Source organism: Octopus bimaculoides, chromosome 8, assembly GCF_046866305.1.
Source record: "Octopus bimaculoides isolate indiv1 chromosome 8, ASM4686630v1, whole genome shotgun sequence".
Classification (NCBI taxonomy): Eukaryota; Metazoa; Mollusca; class Cephalopoda; order Octopoda; family Octopodidae; genus Octopus; species Octopus bimaculoides.
In genome coordinates this window covers 31,470,148-31,491,616 of record NC_142935.1, presented here as the reverse complement: position 1 = coordinate 31,491,616, position 21,469 = coordinate 31,470,148, and the positions used below count along the sequence as shown (strand labels likewise).

Sequence of the window (21,469 nt, the reverse complement as noted above, 5' to 3'; positions counted from 1 at the left end):
ATGACCATGGGATTGCACCTAGAAAGTTCCCCCCTGAGGCATAAGTCCAGGCAAGTTTTTTTGTGGAAGACCAGCAGTCACCCATGCATACCAGTTTACCATCTCCATACCACTGATGTAGTCCAAGGGAAAGGCAAAGTGGCCAATACAACTTGGCATCAGTGATGCTGCAACCAATTTCTACAGCTGAGTGAACTGGAGCACCATGAAATAAAGTGTCTTGCTCAAGAACACAACAAACAGCTTGGTCTGGGAGTTGAACTCACTACCTCATGATTGTGAGCCTGACACTCTGATCACTGTGCCATGCGCCTTCACAACCTTCTGGTCAAGAATTCAATATGTGAGGAGAAAAAAAATTATGAACTCAAATCAAATTTACCTTCACTTGCTTTGCCATTGTCAACTTTAAGATATAATTGGTTCCCCTTCCTTTTCAGCTGCATGGTGTGCCATTTCTGGTCATTCAAATCAGAACCAGCCCGAAGAACCTAGAAATTGAAACAAAAAAACAAAACAAAACAAAATGAACAACACCATGGTGATAGAAGTGTTATCTACAAAATGGAGAAAATGGATATTGGACACCAATTCCAATCATAAACAGTACTTTTGTAGCTGTCAAGCTAGAATCACAGCTGTCCCCTCATCCCCCCAGTCAATAAGCCTCTTTTTTGCTTTGATATCCTCTCAACTTTAAAGAAATTCTTCATTCTTGAGATTGTTTCCCCTTCTCATAAGGAGCCAGTCTTAACTGCCATTGTCTAAAGGCACAGGTAATTTTAATAAATTGATAATTTATATCGTATGGTACATGACATATTTGTATTTGCCTCTGTTGTCCTAATATATGCCAAGGGCCACTTTGAGTTATTTTCCTTGGCTCATTTATGCTTAAATTATGCAAATTACCTCGAACATAAATGTGTTCTACTCTTTTTCTAATATAAATCAAAGTCCTCTTAACTCCAGCCAATAAGCTTCTCCTTTTCCTTAATGGCATGTTGACCTCTTCTTCAAGTGGAGCTGGTTTTAATTGCTATTTGGTAATTATGACATACAGACATAAATGAATTTATAAAGTAAATTTATATATATATATATATATATATATTTCGCTATGATTGGTAGCTAGCCACTAAACCTTTTTTATTTTCTCTCCCTGTTTATTTCTGTGTTCCTTTCTGTCGAAGAGCGTAGGCTTGAAACGTAAAAGACTTTCTCACTTCCTGAGCATTAAACTAATACATCTGTTTGTTGTTTACACACCCGTCTTTGTCTTTTGTTTTTTTGTAAATTCCAACTATACACATATATATATACACACACATTATATATATATATATATATATATATATATATATATAAACGCATATGTATATAATTTGATTATTTTTTATTATGGCCTGGTTCCAAACTGGGTCGCAACAACTAAGTCTACCCATCGCACTTCTTGGTCCGTCATCACTGCTTTGAGGTCCTGGATACCATTCCAGGCCAGTGTCTGCAATTAAGTTGCCGATATAAGTGCGACAACATTTTCCTCTTATAAATGAATTTATAATATAAATTTATAGTTAATGTAAAGAACATTTCCAAAATATTCTTGAATATCATTAAAAAAACTATTGTTTTACCTTTCTTTGGCCGTTGACCGTTATAATAAGTTTCAAAATTCCATTTTCAAGTACAGCCATTGCACTGTCTGTGGAATTTTCAGCTGTCGTATGGAACAGGGTAGTGTTACTGAGATGTGTCTTGAAGCGTAGGGAAATATCATTTGTATGAGAGCGTATGGCATCAGCAAAGATAACCCAGGCCCCTTTGGTGCCATCAAACATGGTGACAGGAGCAGCTGTAAAAGAGATGCATTTATGGATCAAGTATTTATAAAGTCTTGCTATTGTGCTTTGCAAATAACTCCTATTTGAATTTATGAAGATTATTTCTAACAGGCATTGATTTATTATTTGAGATGTGCTTGAGAAGATCCGTCAAACCTAGTTTCTGGCAATCTGATTAGAAACAACTGTAAGATTTGTTATGCCATACTTTGTATTAATAAATAAGCTATAAATGTGGTCCAATCGATGTGTGGGTTAATCTATGGTTTTCTCCATTTTCTAATTATTTATATCATCATCATCATCATCATCATCATCGTTTAACGTCCGCTTTCCATGCTAGCATGGGTTGGACGACTTGACTGAGGACTGGTGAAACCGGATGGCAACACCAGGCTCCAATCTAAATTTGGCAGAGTTTCTACAGCTGGATGCCCTTCCTAATGCTAACCACTCAGAGAGTGTAGTAGGTGCTTTTACGTGTCACCTGCATGAAGGCCAGTCAGGCGATACTGGCAATGGCCACGCTCGAAATAGTGTCTTTTATGTGCCACTCGCACAAGCCAGTCCAGGGGCACTGGCAACGATCTCGCTCGAAAATCCCTTGGAGGCCAGTCAGGCGGTACTGGCAACGGCCATGCTCAAAATGGTGCATCTTATGTGCCACCCGCACAAGAGCCAGTCCAGGGGCACTGGCAACGATCTTACTTGGCTTGCCGGGTCTTCTCACGCACAGCACATTTCCAAAGGTCTCGGTCAGTAGTCATCACCTCGGTGAGGCCCAATGTACGAAGGTCTTGCCTCACCACCTCAGCCCAGGTCTTCCTGGGCCTACCTCTTCCAACTGTTAGAGTGTGGCACTTTTTCACGCAGCTATCCTCATCCATTCTCACCACATGTCCATACCAGCGCAATCGTCTCTCTTGCACACCACAACTGATGCTTCTAATGTTCAGCTTTTCTCTCAAGATACTTACACTCTGACGGGTATTCACATTGACATTACACATCCAACGGAGCATACTGATATGTATACATTTATGTTTGTGCATTTTTGTGTCTGTGTTTGTTCCCCACCACTGCCTGACAATTGCTGCTGGTGTGCTTATATCCCCATAACGTAGTGGTTCGGCAAAAGAAACCAATAGAATTAATACTAGGCTTTAAAAAAATATTAAGTATTGGGGTTGATTCATTTAACTGAAACAATTCTCCAAGGCAGTGCTCCAGCTTGGCAGCAGTCTAATGACTGAAACAAATAAAAGATAAAAATGTAAATGTCCCGTATTTGTGTAATGAAATGGGACACATTGAAGTTGACCAAATGAAGTAAATTCTGGATACCTTGACCACAATTGGGGCCAGTGAAAGGTTCGTTGGTACAGTCACAACTATAACCATTCCAGTAGTCAATGCAGTTGCCATTTTTACATGTTGTGCTGTCACACTGGGGTACAATAGGGTAGCAACGTGCATCGATGGCGCGACCGAGCTGGAATCTTCCCACATTACTGAGAAGGTTGGTTCTGATATGGTTCATCTAAAAGAGAGAAAAAGAAAATGTTCATTAAATGTAAAAGAAAATGGTAATTAAGTGATGGAAGTGATGACGATAATGAGGATGATGATGATGACAATGAAGATGATATAGATGACAACGGAAATGATAAAGATGATGGTGACGATGATGATGGTGACGATGATGAGGACAATGACAATGAATGACGATAACAATAATGTTGATGATCATCATCATAACAATAACGATGATAATAAATGCTGATGATGATGATGATGATGATGGTAATGAAGACGACGATGATGATGATGATATAGATGACAAAAGAAATGATAAAAGATGATGATAGTGACAATGATGATGATGATGATGATGATAAGAGGAGAGATATGTGAACTCACCTGCACATTCAGCAAACAACCTTGGTATCCTTTCTTAGCCCAAAGGTCCCATGGCAGTCTGTTAGCATTTGGTACCCAACCAACATACATAGGACCTGGCAGCGGTCGATTTTGTCTTTCGTTGAGTTGCAGACGAACACTCTTCTTCTTGTTATCCAATTCCAACTTCAGAAACGTCTTCAAAGGGTTTATTGTAACGGTGGCTTCGTGGGCTTGTCGATCATTGACAATATCATCAAAGAAACTAATTCGTTTGCTGCCATCGCCAAAGTTATAGACAAAGTAGAGTTTTCCTTCAGATATTTCAACAGCCGCGTAGTAGCGGGGGTCACCGTTGTAGAACATCAAGCCTTCAGGGTCATTGGTGTAGAACTTGAACTTGAGTTGCCCGCCTTGGGAGATGTCCCAAGCATCGGTCTCCACATAGCTCTGATGACGCACAAACGTTATTGGCGAGAACGTATTGGGTGGCTTCTGTGAAGGAGTGATGTCTATGGGTGTGTGGGTCGTTGGTGGATGGACTCCGTGGATAATCTGTGGGTTCATATTCAGAATATCCAAAACATATCGGCCGGATGTGTAGATCAGCTAAAAAAAAAGATTAAAAAAACTGGTTGAATCAGTGACTGTTGTGGGGTTAGTAGTAGTAGTAGTGGCAGCAGCAGCTATAATGATTATGATAGGCACAGGTATGGCTGTGTGGTTAAGAAGCTCAGTTTGTCACAATGTGGTTTTGGGTTCAGTCCCACTGTACAACACCTTGGGAAATACCGCTAGGCATTTCACCCGGTGTGCTAAAGTTTCTTATTTCTTTATTTCCCACAAGGGGCTAAACAAGGACAGACAAACGGATTAAGTCGATTGTATTGACCCCAGTGTGTAACTGGTACTTATTTAATCGACCCTGAAAGGATAAAAGGCAAAGTCGACCTTGGTGGAATTTGAACTCAGAGCATAATGACAGACAGACTACCACTAAGCATTTTGCCCAGCGTGCCAATGAGTCTGCAAGCTCACTGCCTGATGATGATGATGATGATAGTAGTAGTAGTAGTAGTAGTAGTAGTAGTAGTAATAATAATAATAATAATAATAATAATAATAAACTTGCAGCTTACATTGCCTGTAATGCCCTTGAAGTTTTTGTCAACCTCTGACGAGGTGTAGTCAATGTTGTCAGGGGTTCCACCAATGAAGATGTAGTCCTTGGGTCGTAACAGACTGATGGAAATTGGCAGACTGAAAGCTTGTCTGTAGATGTCATCAACACTCCAGTAAACCTGTGAAGAAGAAAAGACGAAGAAAAGTTTTAAAAATTAATGTTTTGAGGTGTATATATATATATATATATATAGATATGTATATACATACATATACATACATATATATATATATATATATATATATATATATATGTATATATATATATATATATATATATATATATATATATATATATATATATATATATATAGGGAGAATTCACAAAAAAACAACAGACGAAGACAGCTGGTGTAGAAAACAAACAGATGTATTAGTATAACGCTCGGGAATTGAAAAAGTGTTATATATATAGGGGGAAAACAAGAAGAAAATGGAGAATAAGTAGATGTAATTAATAATTTATTTGTATGTTACAAAAAGATGACATTTTGAAAAAAAAGTTGAGAGCTCAAAGAAAAATGAATTAAAATAAAAAAAGAAAACAATATCCTACATGTATGTTTCAGTCCTATCATCTAGTTGATAGGGAATTTCGAAGCATTTGGCTTAATGCTACAAAAAATTACCACATTCTAACTATATGATGGTAGGACTTCTTCAAGGTTAATATAGAGCTCATGTAACTTAGATAATCATTTTTCTTTTGAGGGGAGGTATGGAGTATGAGTTATATATATGTATATATATATATATATATATGTTTAAATAATCAGAAAATGGAGAAAACTTCTGATCAACAAACAGACAAATTGGATCAGATTTGTAGATTATTTTTTAATAGCCCATTGGAAACTGATACAAAGACCACACCAAAGTTATTGAGTGTGGGTGCTTACGATGGTGTGTTACTAAACTCTCTGCTCTGAGTTTGAGTGAGCGAGCGTCATGTCAATAGCGTCGAGGTATAATTATTTTCAGCCGGATTTTCGACTTTATTCCAAGCCACACTGGCGGTTCCTCCTCCCAACTGTTTCGGATTCTAGACGTCGAGACAAAGAAAATGATAAACTAACCTTGAAAATGGCTGGGGTGGGGCTTATGACACTCTTTTACTAAACAACACATCAATTGTAACATGTGTTATTATATATCCTGCACACACTTGCATATATTTAACATTTAAATGTTAAATATGTGCAAGTGTGTGCAAGAATATAGCAGAAATGGAAGAAAAGAGAAGATAAGACCTACAAAGACATAAACAATCTCACCTCGTGGCCATCTCTTCGTAAGAGGACATTGTGCATTTTGCCATCATTAAATGTGACATTACTTGGCTTCTTCATCTTCCATCTGTATTTCTGACCATCGGGCCCAATGATAATCAGGAAAAGGTCACCATCCTACAATAGACCCAAAGAGATTTTATTACAAAACAATTCACAAAACACTGATAAAATTTGTTCGTTTCTGTATTTTGTTTGCAAAACTTTTGATGTGGATTTTTGTAATGAAACATGTTTTGTTTTATCTCTGGGTGGGTCTTTATGCCAATAATAGTACATGTACTGGTTCTCTGTCACCTGTTTATTTTTTTATTTGTCAATTGCTTAAACCAATTAACTAATTGATTATTTGATTAATCATTCAATCAGACCAATCAATAGTGAATGGTAATGAACGGACAATGACAGACTTAGCTGATTGATTGATTGAACAATTAATCAAATAACTCATAGTTAATTGGTTAAATAATTAATCAAGTGACAATCAATTTAACTTATTTAAAGTGAAACAGATCCAGTGTGTATGATTATTATTGACACAATGACCCACCCAAGACACAAGAAAACTGATAAAATTATTGAAGAATATGCTCTGTGTGGGCCCTGGAACATGGTATTTTCATTTGGTTTCATTTTTTTAAAACAGATTATATATATAAGCCTGAATAGCTTCTTTTTCAAAAAAATTATTTTGTAGTGGCCTGCATCCTTTTTACTGTCCTATTTCAGCTTCTAATTGATTCAAATTCAAAATCCATCTGAGAAAGACAAATAAATGTGCTCTGTACATTTCCTAAATTTCAAATAATGTAGTTCGAACTACAGTAATGTGAGGTTCTACAGAGAAAGGACTCACCATTGGGAGTCACTGGTGACTCCCATGGTATAAAATGAATACAGCATGGGATGTCACTGGCGACTCCCATGGTATATCAAAAACAGTGTGGAGAGTCACTTATGACTCCTATGGTATATTAAGAATATAACACTGGTGACTCTTATAGTTTATCAAAAATATAGTGTGGAAAATCATTTATGACTCCCATGATGTATTAAGAATATAATGAGAAGTCACTGGTGACTCCCATGGTATATTAAAAATATAGCATGGGGAGTCACTGGTGACTCCTATGGTAAGTTGAGTGTTAAGAAAGTTATTCGTTTGACGTTTCTAGTAGCATAACCTCAGAAAAAGTACTCACTTTGATGTACAAAAATATTTTACGTGAGCTGTCAAGGGCATACCATAAAAGACCTTCCCTTTGAGAAAGATCATTCTTGAATTTTAATTTGAATTGTTCCTTATTTGGAGAAACATGGTGAGTATTATTCCGGATAGAAATGTTGAAACCATAGTAACTGTTTCCACTTAGAGTGATAGTCTGTTCAGCTGAAATGGAAAAAAAAAAGAAAATGATTTTAATATACACAGCTATATCTATGCATATTTATATGATGCATATATGATATATATTTTTGCACACATATACATCTGTAAATATATAGATGTATATATAGTCACATATCTATATATATATGGGGAGCAGTTTTTCTTTTATGGAATGTTTCATTAAATACACAACTACATTCAAGTTTTTCGTATTAGCTTTTTACAGTTGGTTTAGAATAGCAGAGTTCCTAAATCCATATCTAAAGTTTCCAGAACTTCGCAGCCCAGTGACAAGGAAATGAAAACTGTAGTGAAGAAGTGGCTCAATGAACAGTCGACAGAATTTTATGGGGCAGGGATATATGCTCTCATTCAAAGGTGGAACATTGCTATTGAGAGAAACGGTGACTATGTTGAGAAGTAGGGATGTGATCCACAGAGGACCAACTTCATTTTGATGTATGATACATGTTCCTGAGTTGGTAATTATACCTGTCCTAAACAAAATGGCATTACTTTTTTTGACTCACCCTCGTACAATCTTGAAATTCCGCAATATTTTAAAATTTATCAATCCATTTTTCTTTCAGTCAGTGAAAAATTTTTCCAAGCTATTACTAAAACATAACTATGTAACTTATATTATGTACTTACGCTTAGGTTTATGATAGTTTCGGTTTCTTCGCCAAAGTTCCATCTGTTTCACAAAACCATTGAAATAATAACTGTTAAGGCTGTCTTTTAGAGAACGACCAATGTATGTTTTTGATGAAGTAGGCCGTTTCTGGTGCAAGTAGGGAATAGTATCATGTGCAACCTCTCTCCGGTTCAAGAACAGTCTCAGACCAACATCTGGGTACCAATCAAGTTCAATATATTGCCATGTTCCGGCTTCAAACTCTGTAGTGTTTACATGCCAGGTCTGAGTCGCTGTTCTCATTTCAGCATGGAGTTGGCCGTCTTTATAGTAAACTGATGTAGGGTAGCTGTCAAGGAAATATGTGTTGTCAATAAGTTTATCAGCTTTCACATACAATCGCATCACATGGCCATCAACACAGTTTTCTAAGTCCCCGCCGCAGGTTATATCATTGCCCAGATCGATATATTGGTCCCGGCCATTTAGTCGAATGACATTGCCCTCGTCACTGCTAACGAGATCAGGGTAACCAACCATGTTGACACGAGGGAGAAGCAGTCGATCAAAACGGAATACAATTTCAGGACTCTCAGTAGCAACTGGAAAACAAAATGGAGAAGAGAAGAGCTGAAGAACTGACAAACATAATTTTACTTTATTTTGCTTTGGTTTTCTTTTCTTATTTTTATACATTTTCATTTCTAATTTGAACGAAATTAACCTCAATATTGGTTTGAAATTTTGGTACAAGGCCAGTAAGTTCTGCAGAAGGGGTAAGTTGATTACATCGACTCCCAGTGCTCAAGTAGTACTTATTTTATCGACCCTGAAAAGAGGAAAGGCAAAGTTGACCCTGGCAAAATTTGAACTCGGAATATACAGATGGACGAAATGCTGCAAAGCATTTTGTCTGGCGTGTTAATGATTCCGCCAGCTCACCAATCTCATCAATATAACTCTGACTTACTGACTAATAGAATCAAAAGCTTTTCAAATGGAATAACCACCCATCCAAAAAAAAAAAAAAAAAAAATTAAAAGAGGATGAGTAATGAGGTAAATAATATATGCTTTATACTTTTTCACTTCTGCTTTGTTAATTAGTTTATTAAGCAATTAAGAGCATACTATAGTCTTTAGCAAAAGGCTATATTATAAGTTAGAATACATTAAGTCAAGCACCAGACAAGATTAGGGAGAGAGTTAAAAAGAAAAAGATTGAAGAATCTGATATAAGCTCTGAAGAGAACTTCTAGCTCCAAGAAAACAACAGGACAACATAGCAACAGGTGCAAGTTCTTGGTTAATGACATTTCTGACAATGCTGTAGCAGACTGAAGTCGTCTCAGAAAAGGCTCATGCCCCAAGAGCAAAGCTTTTATTACTACATACATACATATATATATATTAATCAAGGTATATAATATTATAGATCCATTTTGTACAGGGTATTAGATTGCCAGATATTTGATAATGGTGCAGTTGAAGTAACACCACCTGCTCTTCAGAGATGATATCCAGTTATCCAATACCCAGTGTGAAACTGATAGTTTGAGATCAGCTGGAATGGGTCTATAATACTGTACACATTTTTCTGACTTATGCATTCTTAGATGACTATACATACACACACACAAATATATATATAAATGCATATATATATATATATATATATATATATATAAATGATGTATGAACAGTATAGAATTGATCTGCAAGCAGACTGGAAGCAGTAGATTTTAGATGAAGTAATCATTCAGGCAACAGAAAGCATATAATGTTGATGATATCGAAATGGTATGTACATGATAGACTTAATAATATATATGATACATGTAGCAATAATACATACAATACACTTAATAATGCATATGACACACTTCGTAGTATGTATGATATGATACACTTAATAATAATAATAATAATAATAATAATAATAATAATATGTATGATGCATTTAATAATAGAAAATATGATGCACTTAAAAATATATGCATGACAATAATATGCAAGATAGATCTAATAAAATACACTTAATAGTATAATATGACACACTTAAGTAACACTGTGACACAGGCAAATTGTTATAGAACTATCTTGGCAACCTAACTGATGCTGGTGCCATAGAAAAAGCAACCAGTACATTTGTTAAAGTGGCTGGTGCTAGTCAATGTTTTACTAAAACTTTTCAAAGTGGTGCCCCAGCATGGCCACAGTCCAATGACTGAAACAAGTAAAAAATGAAAGAAGGGCAGAACAGTGCTAATGAACAACACAAACTGAGGAGTTAAGTGGCAACTGGAATAGGTTCATGGATGGAGACTAAGGGCTGTGAGTCTTGTGATGAAGAAAGAAGTTTAACTCTTTCGCATTCAGATTACTCTGTCAAATATAATCCTTATTAATTCACATCATTTTGAGTTAATCTGGTGTTATCTCATAAATTCTAACTGGGCCCCACCTGCGAGGTCATGCGCTGTTTATTTTGATATGAGATCACCATGTTGCGCACATATGGTTGTGATGCATGTGCCTGGTGTACCCTTATCAGACGGGTAGTCATGATGCGTATAATGGGCTTCGTATATTTTACCCCAGTGTCACTTTGATGGCATGCACTACTCTCAATAATAATAATACCAATAATAATAATAATAATAATAATAATAATAATAATAATAATAATGATAATAACGATAATTTTAAAAAGCCAGGATTTCTGCACATGCACTGTTGCAAGTATTCTGCTGTGTACCTATAAAGAAACACAAACTTTCAGGTTTTACTTAAATAGAGATAAAAAGGACATCACTGAAGCTTTGGGCTAAATGGAAATAAAAATGAAGCCTGTTGGTTTACATTCTGGGATGGATTTCTTTATGCAGTAGAAAGAAGGAGAGCAAGGAACCCTCATGTAGAAACAATGACATGGATTTTCAATAATTATTGAAGCTAGTGCATAAATTAGCGAAAGCATGTGTAGCTGAGAAGCTGAGAATAGTAGAATATTTGAGATCTGGCGAGGAGATTAGTGCAAAAATAAATATCTATTTCACAGAATAGAGTTAGTTTTTTTTTTAATCATTGAAGACTAGTAGAAGTATGATGTTTTGTGTGGTGCCTTTTCTAGAATTGATTAATTATGAATTAATAAATGCTGATGAATTAATCGTATGTTATGGACATAAGAATATCGTAAGAAAGTATCTTAAGATGAATTTCTCAAGCTGAGCCAATCAGCAGGAGACTTAAGAGTTGACCAGGAATGAGATGGTTGGATAATGTCTATAGACACAGTTGGTCATGGTAAGGAATTCAATGGGAAAGTGTAATAATGGTTGTTTCTGATGGGATCCTATGGAGGAGGGGCCTAAGGGCTCTATCCCTACAATCCTTCCAGGGATAGTGGGTGGAGAAAATGGATGGAGGAATAAATAATTAACCAGCAATGTGATTAAAAGGAATCCAAAAGGGAGTGGCTGTGTGGTAAGTAGCTTGCTTACGAACCACATGGTTCCGGGTTCAGTCCCACTGCGTGGCACCTTGGGCAAGTGTCTTCTACTATAGCCTCAGGCCGACCAAAGCCTTGTGAGTGGATTTGGTAGACGGAAACTGAAAGAAGCCCGTCGTATATATATATATATATATATATGCATGTGTGTATGTATGTGTTTGTGTGTCTGTGTTTGTCCCCCCCCAACATCGCTTGGCAACCGATGCTGGTGTGTTTACGTCCCCGTAACTTAGCAGTTCGGCAAAAGAGACCGATAGAATAAGTACTAGGCTTCCAAAGAATAAGTCCTGGGGTCGATTTGTTTGACTGAAGGTGGTGCTCCAGCATGGCCACAGTCAAATGACTGAAACAAGTAAAAGAGTAAAAGAGAAAGAGTATAGCATGTTGCTGTAATTTAGCCCCAGGAGACATCATCTCCAGCTGGCTATATGACACGATCTGTGTCCTTATATTGTTTGAACTTATTTTATCAACCCAGAAAGGATGAAAGGCAAAGTTCCACCCCAACAGCATTTAAACTCAGAAAGGAAAGCTAGAAGAGATGCCACAAAGCATTTCGTCCAGGATGCAAACCAATCCGCCGGCTGACAACCCAATTTAACGACACTGATATTACATGTAAGATCCTAATTAAACTGTTGTTCATAATGTTTGCTGAATATCTACAAGACATACTGACATGTTTGTTTAGCAGCATTTTTTTTGTATATTATTTAAGAAGCTCTTTCGGAGAAGCAATACAAACAAAACCAGGCACTTGACAACTAACAACTGGGCATTAATTATACTAATTGAGCTGTTGTGTAAAGACTGCAACTAACGAAGATGAATAGACCAATTGAAAATGCGTTAAGTATTTTCTTAAATTTTATGATATTAGTGTGACCTGCACTGCTTGGTAGCAGCATGACCTTTTCTATATGTGGTGCATGTAAGTACAACATATAGGTGCAGGCATTACTTTGCAATTGAATGGTCTTAGGTTCAATCTTGATGCATGGCACCTTGGACAAGTGTCTTCTATGATACCCGAGGATCACCAATGCCTTGTAAGTGAATTTCATAAATGGAAACTGTGTGGAAGCCCATCATGTATGTGTGTATGTGTATGTATGTATATATATATATATATATATATATATATATATATATATTCTTTTTTTCCTTTTTCTTGTTTCAGCCATTTGATTGCGGCCATGCTGGAGCACCACTTTTAGTTGAAGAAATTGACCCCAGGACTTATTCTTTGTAAGCCCAGTACATATTCTATCGAACTTTTTTGTCGACCCACTAAGTTATGGGGACATAAACTCACCAACACCAGTTGTCAAGCTATGGCGGGGGGACAAACACAAACACACACACACATATATATATATATATATATATATATATATATATATAATGTGTATGTGTGTGTGTGTGTGTATATATATGTATATATACACACACACATATATATACACATACATGTACACACATGTATATGTGTATGTGTCTTTGTGTTTGTCTCCTACCACCATTTGATAAGCGGTGTTGGTTTGTTTATGTTCCCATTACTTAGCAGTTTGCCAAAAGAGACTACTAGAATAAATACTAGACTGAAAAATAAGTACTAGGTGTGGTTAATCCAATTTAACCTTTTGAGGCAGCGCTCCAGCATGACCACAGTCCAATGGATGAAACAAGTAAAAGATAAAAGATCTCAGGGAATATTTAAGAAATTTTATCAGCCATATTCTTCATGGAATAATACCATTGAGTGTTATTACCAAAGTAATGGTTAACTTGTTGCTCAAGATGGAAAGCGTCATGATTGTTCTTGCTTGAATGGTTTCAGGGTTAAAGGACCTCATTTAAGTACCATACATTTGGAAGAATCAAGGTTTAAAAAACCCTTAAAAGTATCTCATCAGTGATGTCCTTATAGTTTCATGGTTGATGGACAAACTGATATTTTCCCTTCACCAACATTCCACCAATGTAAAAAAAAAAAATGCTAAAAATAAAAAAAAAAAGAAAACAAGAAATAAATAAACAATATATTAGAACTAAATTGATTTACTTACCATAAAATGGTCCAAATCCATCAAGGATTCCATTGACGCTTGTTCTGTAGTATTGCACTTCATCAACATCAAAATCAGGTGTGAACCGTCCAACATTATTTCCACTGGTACCGATGTATATACCTTCAGCAGGTGTATCACCTTGCATGAAAGGTTTTGAAGTTGTCGTTTGTGCAACCTTCTCATGGTTTATATACAACTTGGAACCCCTTGCTGGATCCCAACTCATAACCACCTGTTGCCAGACGTTTCCCTTAAACTTAGGGGTGGACATTTCCCAAGAATGGGTTGCATTTTGGAACTTAGCATAGAGGATATTATCCTTCGAATACAGCGAGTAAGCTGGACTTGAAATATAATATTTCTTGCCGTTAAGATCAAATGGTTTTAGCCATAGACCAAGCGTTAATCCAGTCTTACAATGGTTGAGATTGTAAATACAATCCTTCATATTACCATTGATACGTACATACTGACCTTTTCCATTCATTGTTACACCGTTGCCGAGCTTTCCTTCGACCACATTAGCACCATTGACTAAATTGATAATAAAGTGAGAGTTTTCAACAATGTGATTTTTTTCAGACTCCATAGAGAAAGGCTCCGGCCTACTGCCATCTGTGCAAAGTCAAAAGAGATGCAAGCTACACTATGATGGATGATGCAAACCAAAAAAATGCAAAAAAACAAACAAACAAAAAACAAACAAAAACATTATCATAAACACACAGTCAAAAAACATGCAACAAAACATTCACTGATTGTCAGTAATTTGTTTAAATAAAGAAAAACAACACAAAACAAAACTAAAATTTAAAGGACAAACAAAAATAACAACAACGTCAACACAATATTGAAGTCCCTTGCGACATATCATGGCACACACACAACTCACCCACATAATCACTGCTCAACATGGCCTACCTAGATTATCATGATACTCCTAGTCTAAAACCTATTTAATCCTTTAACATTCAGATTCTTCTCTCAAATGTGATGCTTATATATTCACGTTGCCCAGAAGCTCTAGTGAGGCACTGTTGCAATACTTTATAACATAGATATTAACCTCTTTGATACCAACTTGTCTAAGACCACTCCTGGTTCTATGAAACAAACTTCCGGTTTTAAAGCGATTTAAATTAAAAGCTCTCATCTCTCATCTAGGTCGTCCCATAGGACGCCCCAAAACTGTTTCCACATGTTTTCCCCATTCATCTCAATCTTCCATAATGGTCCTCAGCTCCTGTACCCCTTCCATACCAGTATCCTCCAGCAAGTTGTCGATATTGGTCATCTTCCTCCTTCCTCATTTGGTTCTTCCTTCTGTTGGTTGCCAGAGCACTAGCCTGTTAGCAATTTCATCGGTGTGTCTGATGCAGCATCCAGCTAGCCTCATCCTTCTATGCTGTATCTTCAGTGTTACTTTTGGTAGTCCCTGGTATAAGTGTCAGCATTTCTTGTATGACTCTTCCAGGAGACATTGAATGCCATTCTAAGTATCCTCATATAACAACCGTCCAACTACTTCTTCAGTGCTTTAGTGAGCGTCCATGTTTCAGCCTCGTACAGAAGAACAGACTCCATCTTTGCCAGAAACAATCTCACTTTCAATTAAAAGCTACCGTCAAAATTGTTAATTTATGCTCCAAATATTAACTTAATAATGACAATTATTTTACTAAATTAATTTCACAAATTAATTAAAACAAAAACTAGTTATTTCAAATATGGTATTAAAAGGATTAAAATGATCTATATTAAAATCTTCCATCAAAATTTCATGTTAGTTTATATTCCAAACACTAACTTAATTATGACAATTATTTGGATCTTTTTTAAAACGGGGGCCACATTTTTCATTAACGAAACACTTTGAAACTTGGAACACTGGTAGAATGTGTCATATAAAACATCTTTTTCTCTTAGTCTTCTTAAAAAAAAAAAGAAATCCATAAATTATTCCATGTTAAAGTTGTCGTATTTCTGTAATTTCAACCAATCACTGACGTCCATTCAGCCCATATACATTAAGTGCCGACTACATAAACAAACGATTCTGAAACAATTAACCCTAACCCTAACCCTAACTCTAACCCTAACCCTAACCCTAGGGTTAGGGTTAGGGTTAAAGCAAATTTAAAATGAAAAAAGCAAATAAAACGAAGGTATGGAGATTAAATACGCTTTACATCGCTTAATCAGCCAAAGGAGTAAATCTAAACAACTGAATACTTGTCAGTGATTGGTTGAAATTATCGAAATAAGACAATTTTTTTACATGAAATAAATTCGAATACAAAAATATTTTTCTGTTCTATAACACAAAATAGATAAGTATGCGAAGTTTGAAAGTCTTTCGGTACCAAAAACACTACGTAAAACATTAATGAAAAATGTGGCTCCCATTTTAAAAAAGATCCAATTATTTTACTAAATTTTTACTTAATTTTTTACATATGACGATAATTGTATGATGGTAATAAGAAAGTTGATCTTGCAAGAGGTGATTAGTCAAAGGAATTTCCTTAGTTCTGTCTCATTAGTTTAAAAATAATTTCTACAAACACACACACACACACACACATACATGTATAGCACATAACTACATGGAAACACATACAAGATATATGCATGCACACACACACACACACACACAGATGTACGCTAATGTGAAACAGTAAGAATAAGTGTTCAACTCAGTATTGGTATATAAATATTCTTCATTTGCTGGTTAATAAGGCAACCGATGGTTTCAGGTAAAAGGTTTCTTTACAATTGTTCAAGTGTACCACATGGGAATGTTGGTACTCACCTCCATTTTCGATGAGAATGCATGTGTGTCTGTGTGCGTGTACATACACACACTCACATACAACTTTCCATCTCCAAGAGGTGAAGAGTTAAATTTGTCTTTGTATGGAGACTGATGAGCTGTCCACAAAGCTGTGGCTTTTGTGGATGGGAAACTATTGGTTACTCTATGACCAGATTTTAACTTTACTGCTTTAATACTTTACTGCTCTATACTTTAAAGCGTGCTTCTTATTCGGATATATGATACATTGGCAATATATATATATATATATATATATATATATATATATATATATATATATATATATAGTGTAAACAGGGTTAGTGGTTATAGTAACCAACTAAGGGATAAACTATCTGTATATACTTTTGGTATCCGTTATCTGTATTATGCCAGGCATTGGTGTGCAGGCACACCATACACATAGAGTGCAGATAACAACAGTATAAACAAGAGTTTATCAAGAACCAATGTAAATAATTAGAAAATGGAGAAAACCACAGATTAACCAACACATAGATTGAACCACATTTATAGCTTACTTATTAATACAAAGCATGACGTTAACAAAATAGGTGGCGTAACATATCTTACGGCTGTTGTGTTGGTTAGTCTGTGGTTTTCTCCATTTGTTAATTATTTGCATTTGTCATGCACACACACACACACACACACACACAGATAAAACATTTAACTGCACAGAGACACACACATGACATGCATATACACAGAGATTTGTACTGATACACATATATGTATATATATATATATACACATATATTAAACATGAAGTAATATGAATAAACAATATATATTAGTAAAAATACAATAAATAAAACATACATGCATAAAATATTAAAAATGCATAAATTCTATGCCAAGGTTCTTGTCCCCTTCTTCATGAAGGCCCCTTAGGTGACTTTAGTACTGAATAGTTTTGTTATTATATACACAAACACATACATACATACATACACAAACATGCATGCACTCAGAGAAACTGAAAGAATCTCAACTGAAAACAACACTTGCTTCATGCCAAAATGCACACATGCATCCTGTCAGTCACTCGGTGCAACATGCATAGACAGATGCACCAAATTCTTTTGAAGTTGAACTGTTTTTTTTTTGTTTTTTTTTTCAAAACACTTTTGTTTTGTAATGAGAATCTTATTTCGGAAGCTAGTACTACTGATACTAACAACAACTACTAATGCTATTTAGTAGAAACAACTTGGTGAATTTTACAGACATGCAGAAAAACAAGAGAAATTAATAACATCAGCAACAACATCATCAGCAACGATGCACTAGTAACATTATTATTATTATTATTATTATTATTATTATTATTATTATAATTATGATCGTCAGGAAGAAATTACAACTGTAAAGTATAATGTAGATAAAATTCCATAATTTTGAATTTTTTTTTTTTTTCAGAAAATAAACTATAATAATAACTATTATTATATATTTTTATTTATCTATTATTTTTTTTTCATTTTTGTTCATGCTAGGAAGAACGAAAAAAAAAAAAAAAAATGAAAATAAATAAAAATATTTAATCAAAAGAATTTTGGCTCAGAAAATTTAAATTTATAAAGTTTTCTGTTTTCTTTTTTTGTTTCTTTTGACCAATTAATAATAAAGAAAGTAATTCTTTTTATTATTTTTTTTCCATTGTTTCTTTTTTATTTTCTGTTAAGGTAATAATGTGCATTCAGGAATGTCTATGAGGCCAAAAAAAAAAAGAAGCTAACTATGAGAAGAAACAATAACAAAACAATGTAAAAAACCAAAAAAAAAACAACCCCAAAATAACTGGATCAAAATTAAAGCAAACAATAGTAGGATGTCGGGTGGCAAACTAAAGTAGAACAAAAGAGCAAACTACAGGAGGAAGAAAGGCGAAAATAGAGGCAAATAATTAAAACAAAACAGAAAAATGAATCAGAAGTTACATAGCAAAATATGGAATGGAGGAGAAAAACTACTGAAAAAGCAAATTGCAAAGAAACATATAAAAAAAAAGGGGCTGTTGGAAAAGTGAATGTGTTCACACCAAAAGAACTCACAGCAGGGTGTGCTATGCATACAACAACTATTATAATTGCAGATTGAGAGGAAATTAAGGCAAACGTTGTTGACTAACTAAAGGAAAAACTGGTGAGACACACACAAATGGCTAGCAGAATGACTTGGCTCAGATGAAGGACAGTATGTCGAGACTTTCTCCAAAATAATTAATACAATATGATAATAAATAATAATGAATTAATTTTACAAAATCAAAAGAACAATGTAGTCTCCTAGAAAAACTTGTTTATGTGTCTATGTGTAGTATATCTATCTATCTATACATACATACATACATACACACACACACACACACACACACACACACATATATATATATATATATATATATATATATATATATATATCATCATCATCATCATCATCATCATTGTTTAACGTCCGCTTTCCATGCTGAGGACTGGTGAAACCAGATGGCTACACCAGATGGCTACACCAGATGGCTACACCAGGCTCCAATCTGATTTGGCACGTGTATATGCATACATACACATATAATTGCATATATGCTGATGAGGTCTAACAGACTGAAACGTATTCAGAGTTATCTCCTGCCTGTAGACAAAAATCTGATTTTCTTCTAAGCATGTAAATTAGCTTTGAGAGATTTCAGTTCTAGAAGTTATCTCCTGGTCACTAACGACTTTTTAGTGTTGGTTTTCTTTTGTGCAAGGAAATTTCTAATAATTGCTTCTTTTCTTTTCTTTTTTTTAGTGGGGGGGGGGGGGGGGGACAGCATCCAATACATCAACTGTCAGCTTATTTATGCAAATTCATGCCATTGGCTCATTGTAGTAACCATATTTGATGGCATAAAAGATGCATGATTATATTGGACATAACCCAATTTCAGTAACACGTATTCAGGAAGGAAGTTTGCAGTGCCTTAAAGCACATGGGAGATCCAGATTTGCATAGACAGGACCTAGAGTGATTTTTGCAGGACATTTTTTGAAAAAACAGTGCACCTTATATCACAGTAGGAACCAGACTATCAGATGTTGTTATACATCGCTGGTCACAGTGTGCTTTGCATTGATTTAGCTTTTAAATGACCACCACCCTGCTGGATATGTGAGCAGGCTAACATTCCCTCCAACTGGAAAGTTATTCCATCAAAGAGTGACCCGTTTACAGCTGAGCAGACTGGAGAAATACGAAATGAAATGTTTTGCTCAAGAACACAACACTCCATCCAACCAGGTGGTGCACTGTGTTCTTGAAAACTCTTGGGAATTGAACCCATGATGATCTAGTAACCATGAGTGCAGTAACCTAACCAAGCACCTCCAGATGCATCTTGTATACCATCAAATAAAGTATTTCTCTGAGCTCATTTTGATTTATAATTATGCAAATTACACTGGGTGAATTAGATTGCTGATTGTATTTCTGGTGGTAAGAGAAATACTTTAGGAAGAAAAAATGAGATCTGTGAGAGTACAGGGAATCTAAATGAACCAATTCCTTGACAGAATAACTAAATTTAACCCCAGGAGATATTGTTACCAGCTGGCTATACAACACAATCTGTGTCCTTATATTTTCGAACAAGGGCATCTAGCACCCCCACTCAGCTTAAAACAATATCTATGTTTTGAGCTGAGTGGGGGTGCTAGATGCCCTTGTTCGAAAATATAAGGACACAGATCGTGTCGTATAGCCAGCTGGAGACGATGTCTCCTGGGGTTAAATTACAGCAACATTCGTCCTAAACCAGGACTGCCATGTTATGTTGGCAAACAATCTTTACCACAAAGTACTGTTGCTGAATATCTCTCGTTGTGAGATCTAAAAATAGTAATTTTTTAGAATAACCAAAGTCTAAAAATTTAAATAGTGACTTCAGTTTATACATTTGGTATGCAACCATAGTTAATTTCATGGCATAAAAGACACACGGGCGCTATTAGATGCACTCCAAATTTGGCAGTGCATATCTAAGAATAATATTTTTAGTTTGCTAAAGCTTATGGAAGGCCTAACATTGCATAATACGATCCAGAGTGATTTTTGAAACTTTTATTTGACAAAAAAAAAAAAAAAAAAAAAATTGTGTCCTATAAGCCATTAGATATGGTGTATGGAATGATGTGTGCATACAAATATTTGTATGCACACTGCATTTTATACACATATACACATAAACACATAGATCAAAATGCTAAAATATATTAGGCTACATTGTTACAAAAATAGAAAAAAATAAAACTATAATGTAAATATTAATGACAATGAAAATATTTCAATTGTGTTGTAAAGTATTAAACAAGAAGAGCAAAGAAAATTTAAAAAAAAAACCTCTCTCAATTATCCAAGTAGGAACAAGAATTCAAGAAGTTCGTTAAGATTTTTCTATAACAACAACATATTAAATTACAAAATTTATGTTGTGACTGAACTAATAAATTACCTACCAATTTTATAATAAAAGTAATACTAGAGCTAACTATTATTGTTATTTATAGTAATAATAATAATAATTAGAACATTATTTGACTGTGACAAGAATACTAATAATATTGAGACTATATTGTCTTAATATTATATATATGTTGTCTTAATAATAATATTAAGACAACAATATAACAAAAAAAACCCATAAAAGCAACAAATAAACTAACAATAATTATCACAATATATCAAAAAATAATAGAATTGTAATCACAGTAATTAAACCCTTATTACTAGGTTTTTATCCTCCTGGGGTTTGATAAAATCAAGT

At 35.0% G+C, this 21,469-nt stretch overlaps 1 protein-coding gene across 4 annotated transcripts in view; it reads right to left on the bottom strand.

Annotated features, from left to right (window-relative positions):
- LOC106882798 (uncharacterized) overlaps positions 1–21,469 on the bottom strand; it is a 101,293-nt gene that overhangs the window by 13,658 nt on the left and 66,166 nt on the right. For 2 of the 4 annotated variants that reach the window (XM_089356306.1, XM_089356305.1), the window contains exons 8-16: positions 13,827–14,444; positions 8,259–8,843; positions 7,417–7,604; positions 6,200–6,331; positions 4,883–5,044; positions 3,765–4,352; positions 3,189–3,384; positions 1,638–1,855; positions 383–491 (exon numbers count right to left, since the gene is read on the bottom strand). In XM_089356306.1, the coding sequence (XP_089212432.1) occupies positions 383–491; positions 1,638–1,855; positions 3,189–3,384; positions 3,765–4,352; positions 4,883–5,044; positions 6,200–6,331; positions 7,417–7,604; positions 8,259–8,843; positions 13,827–14,444 (2,796 nt within the window). The remainder of the gene's footprint in view (positions 1–382; positions 492–1,637; positions 1,856–3,188; positions 3,385–3,764; positions 4,353–4,882; positions 5,045–6,199; positions 6,332–7,416; positions 7,605–8,258; positions 8,844–13,826; positions 14,445–21,469) is intronic. The other 2 variants (XM_089356307.1, XM_089356308.1) reach the window with 2 other exon arrangements.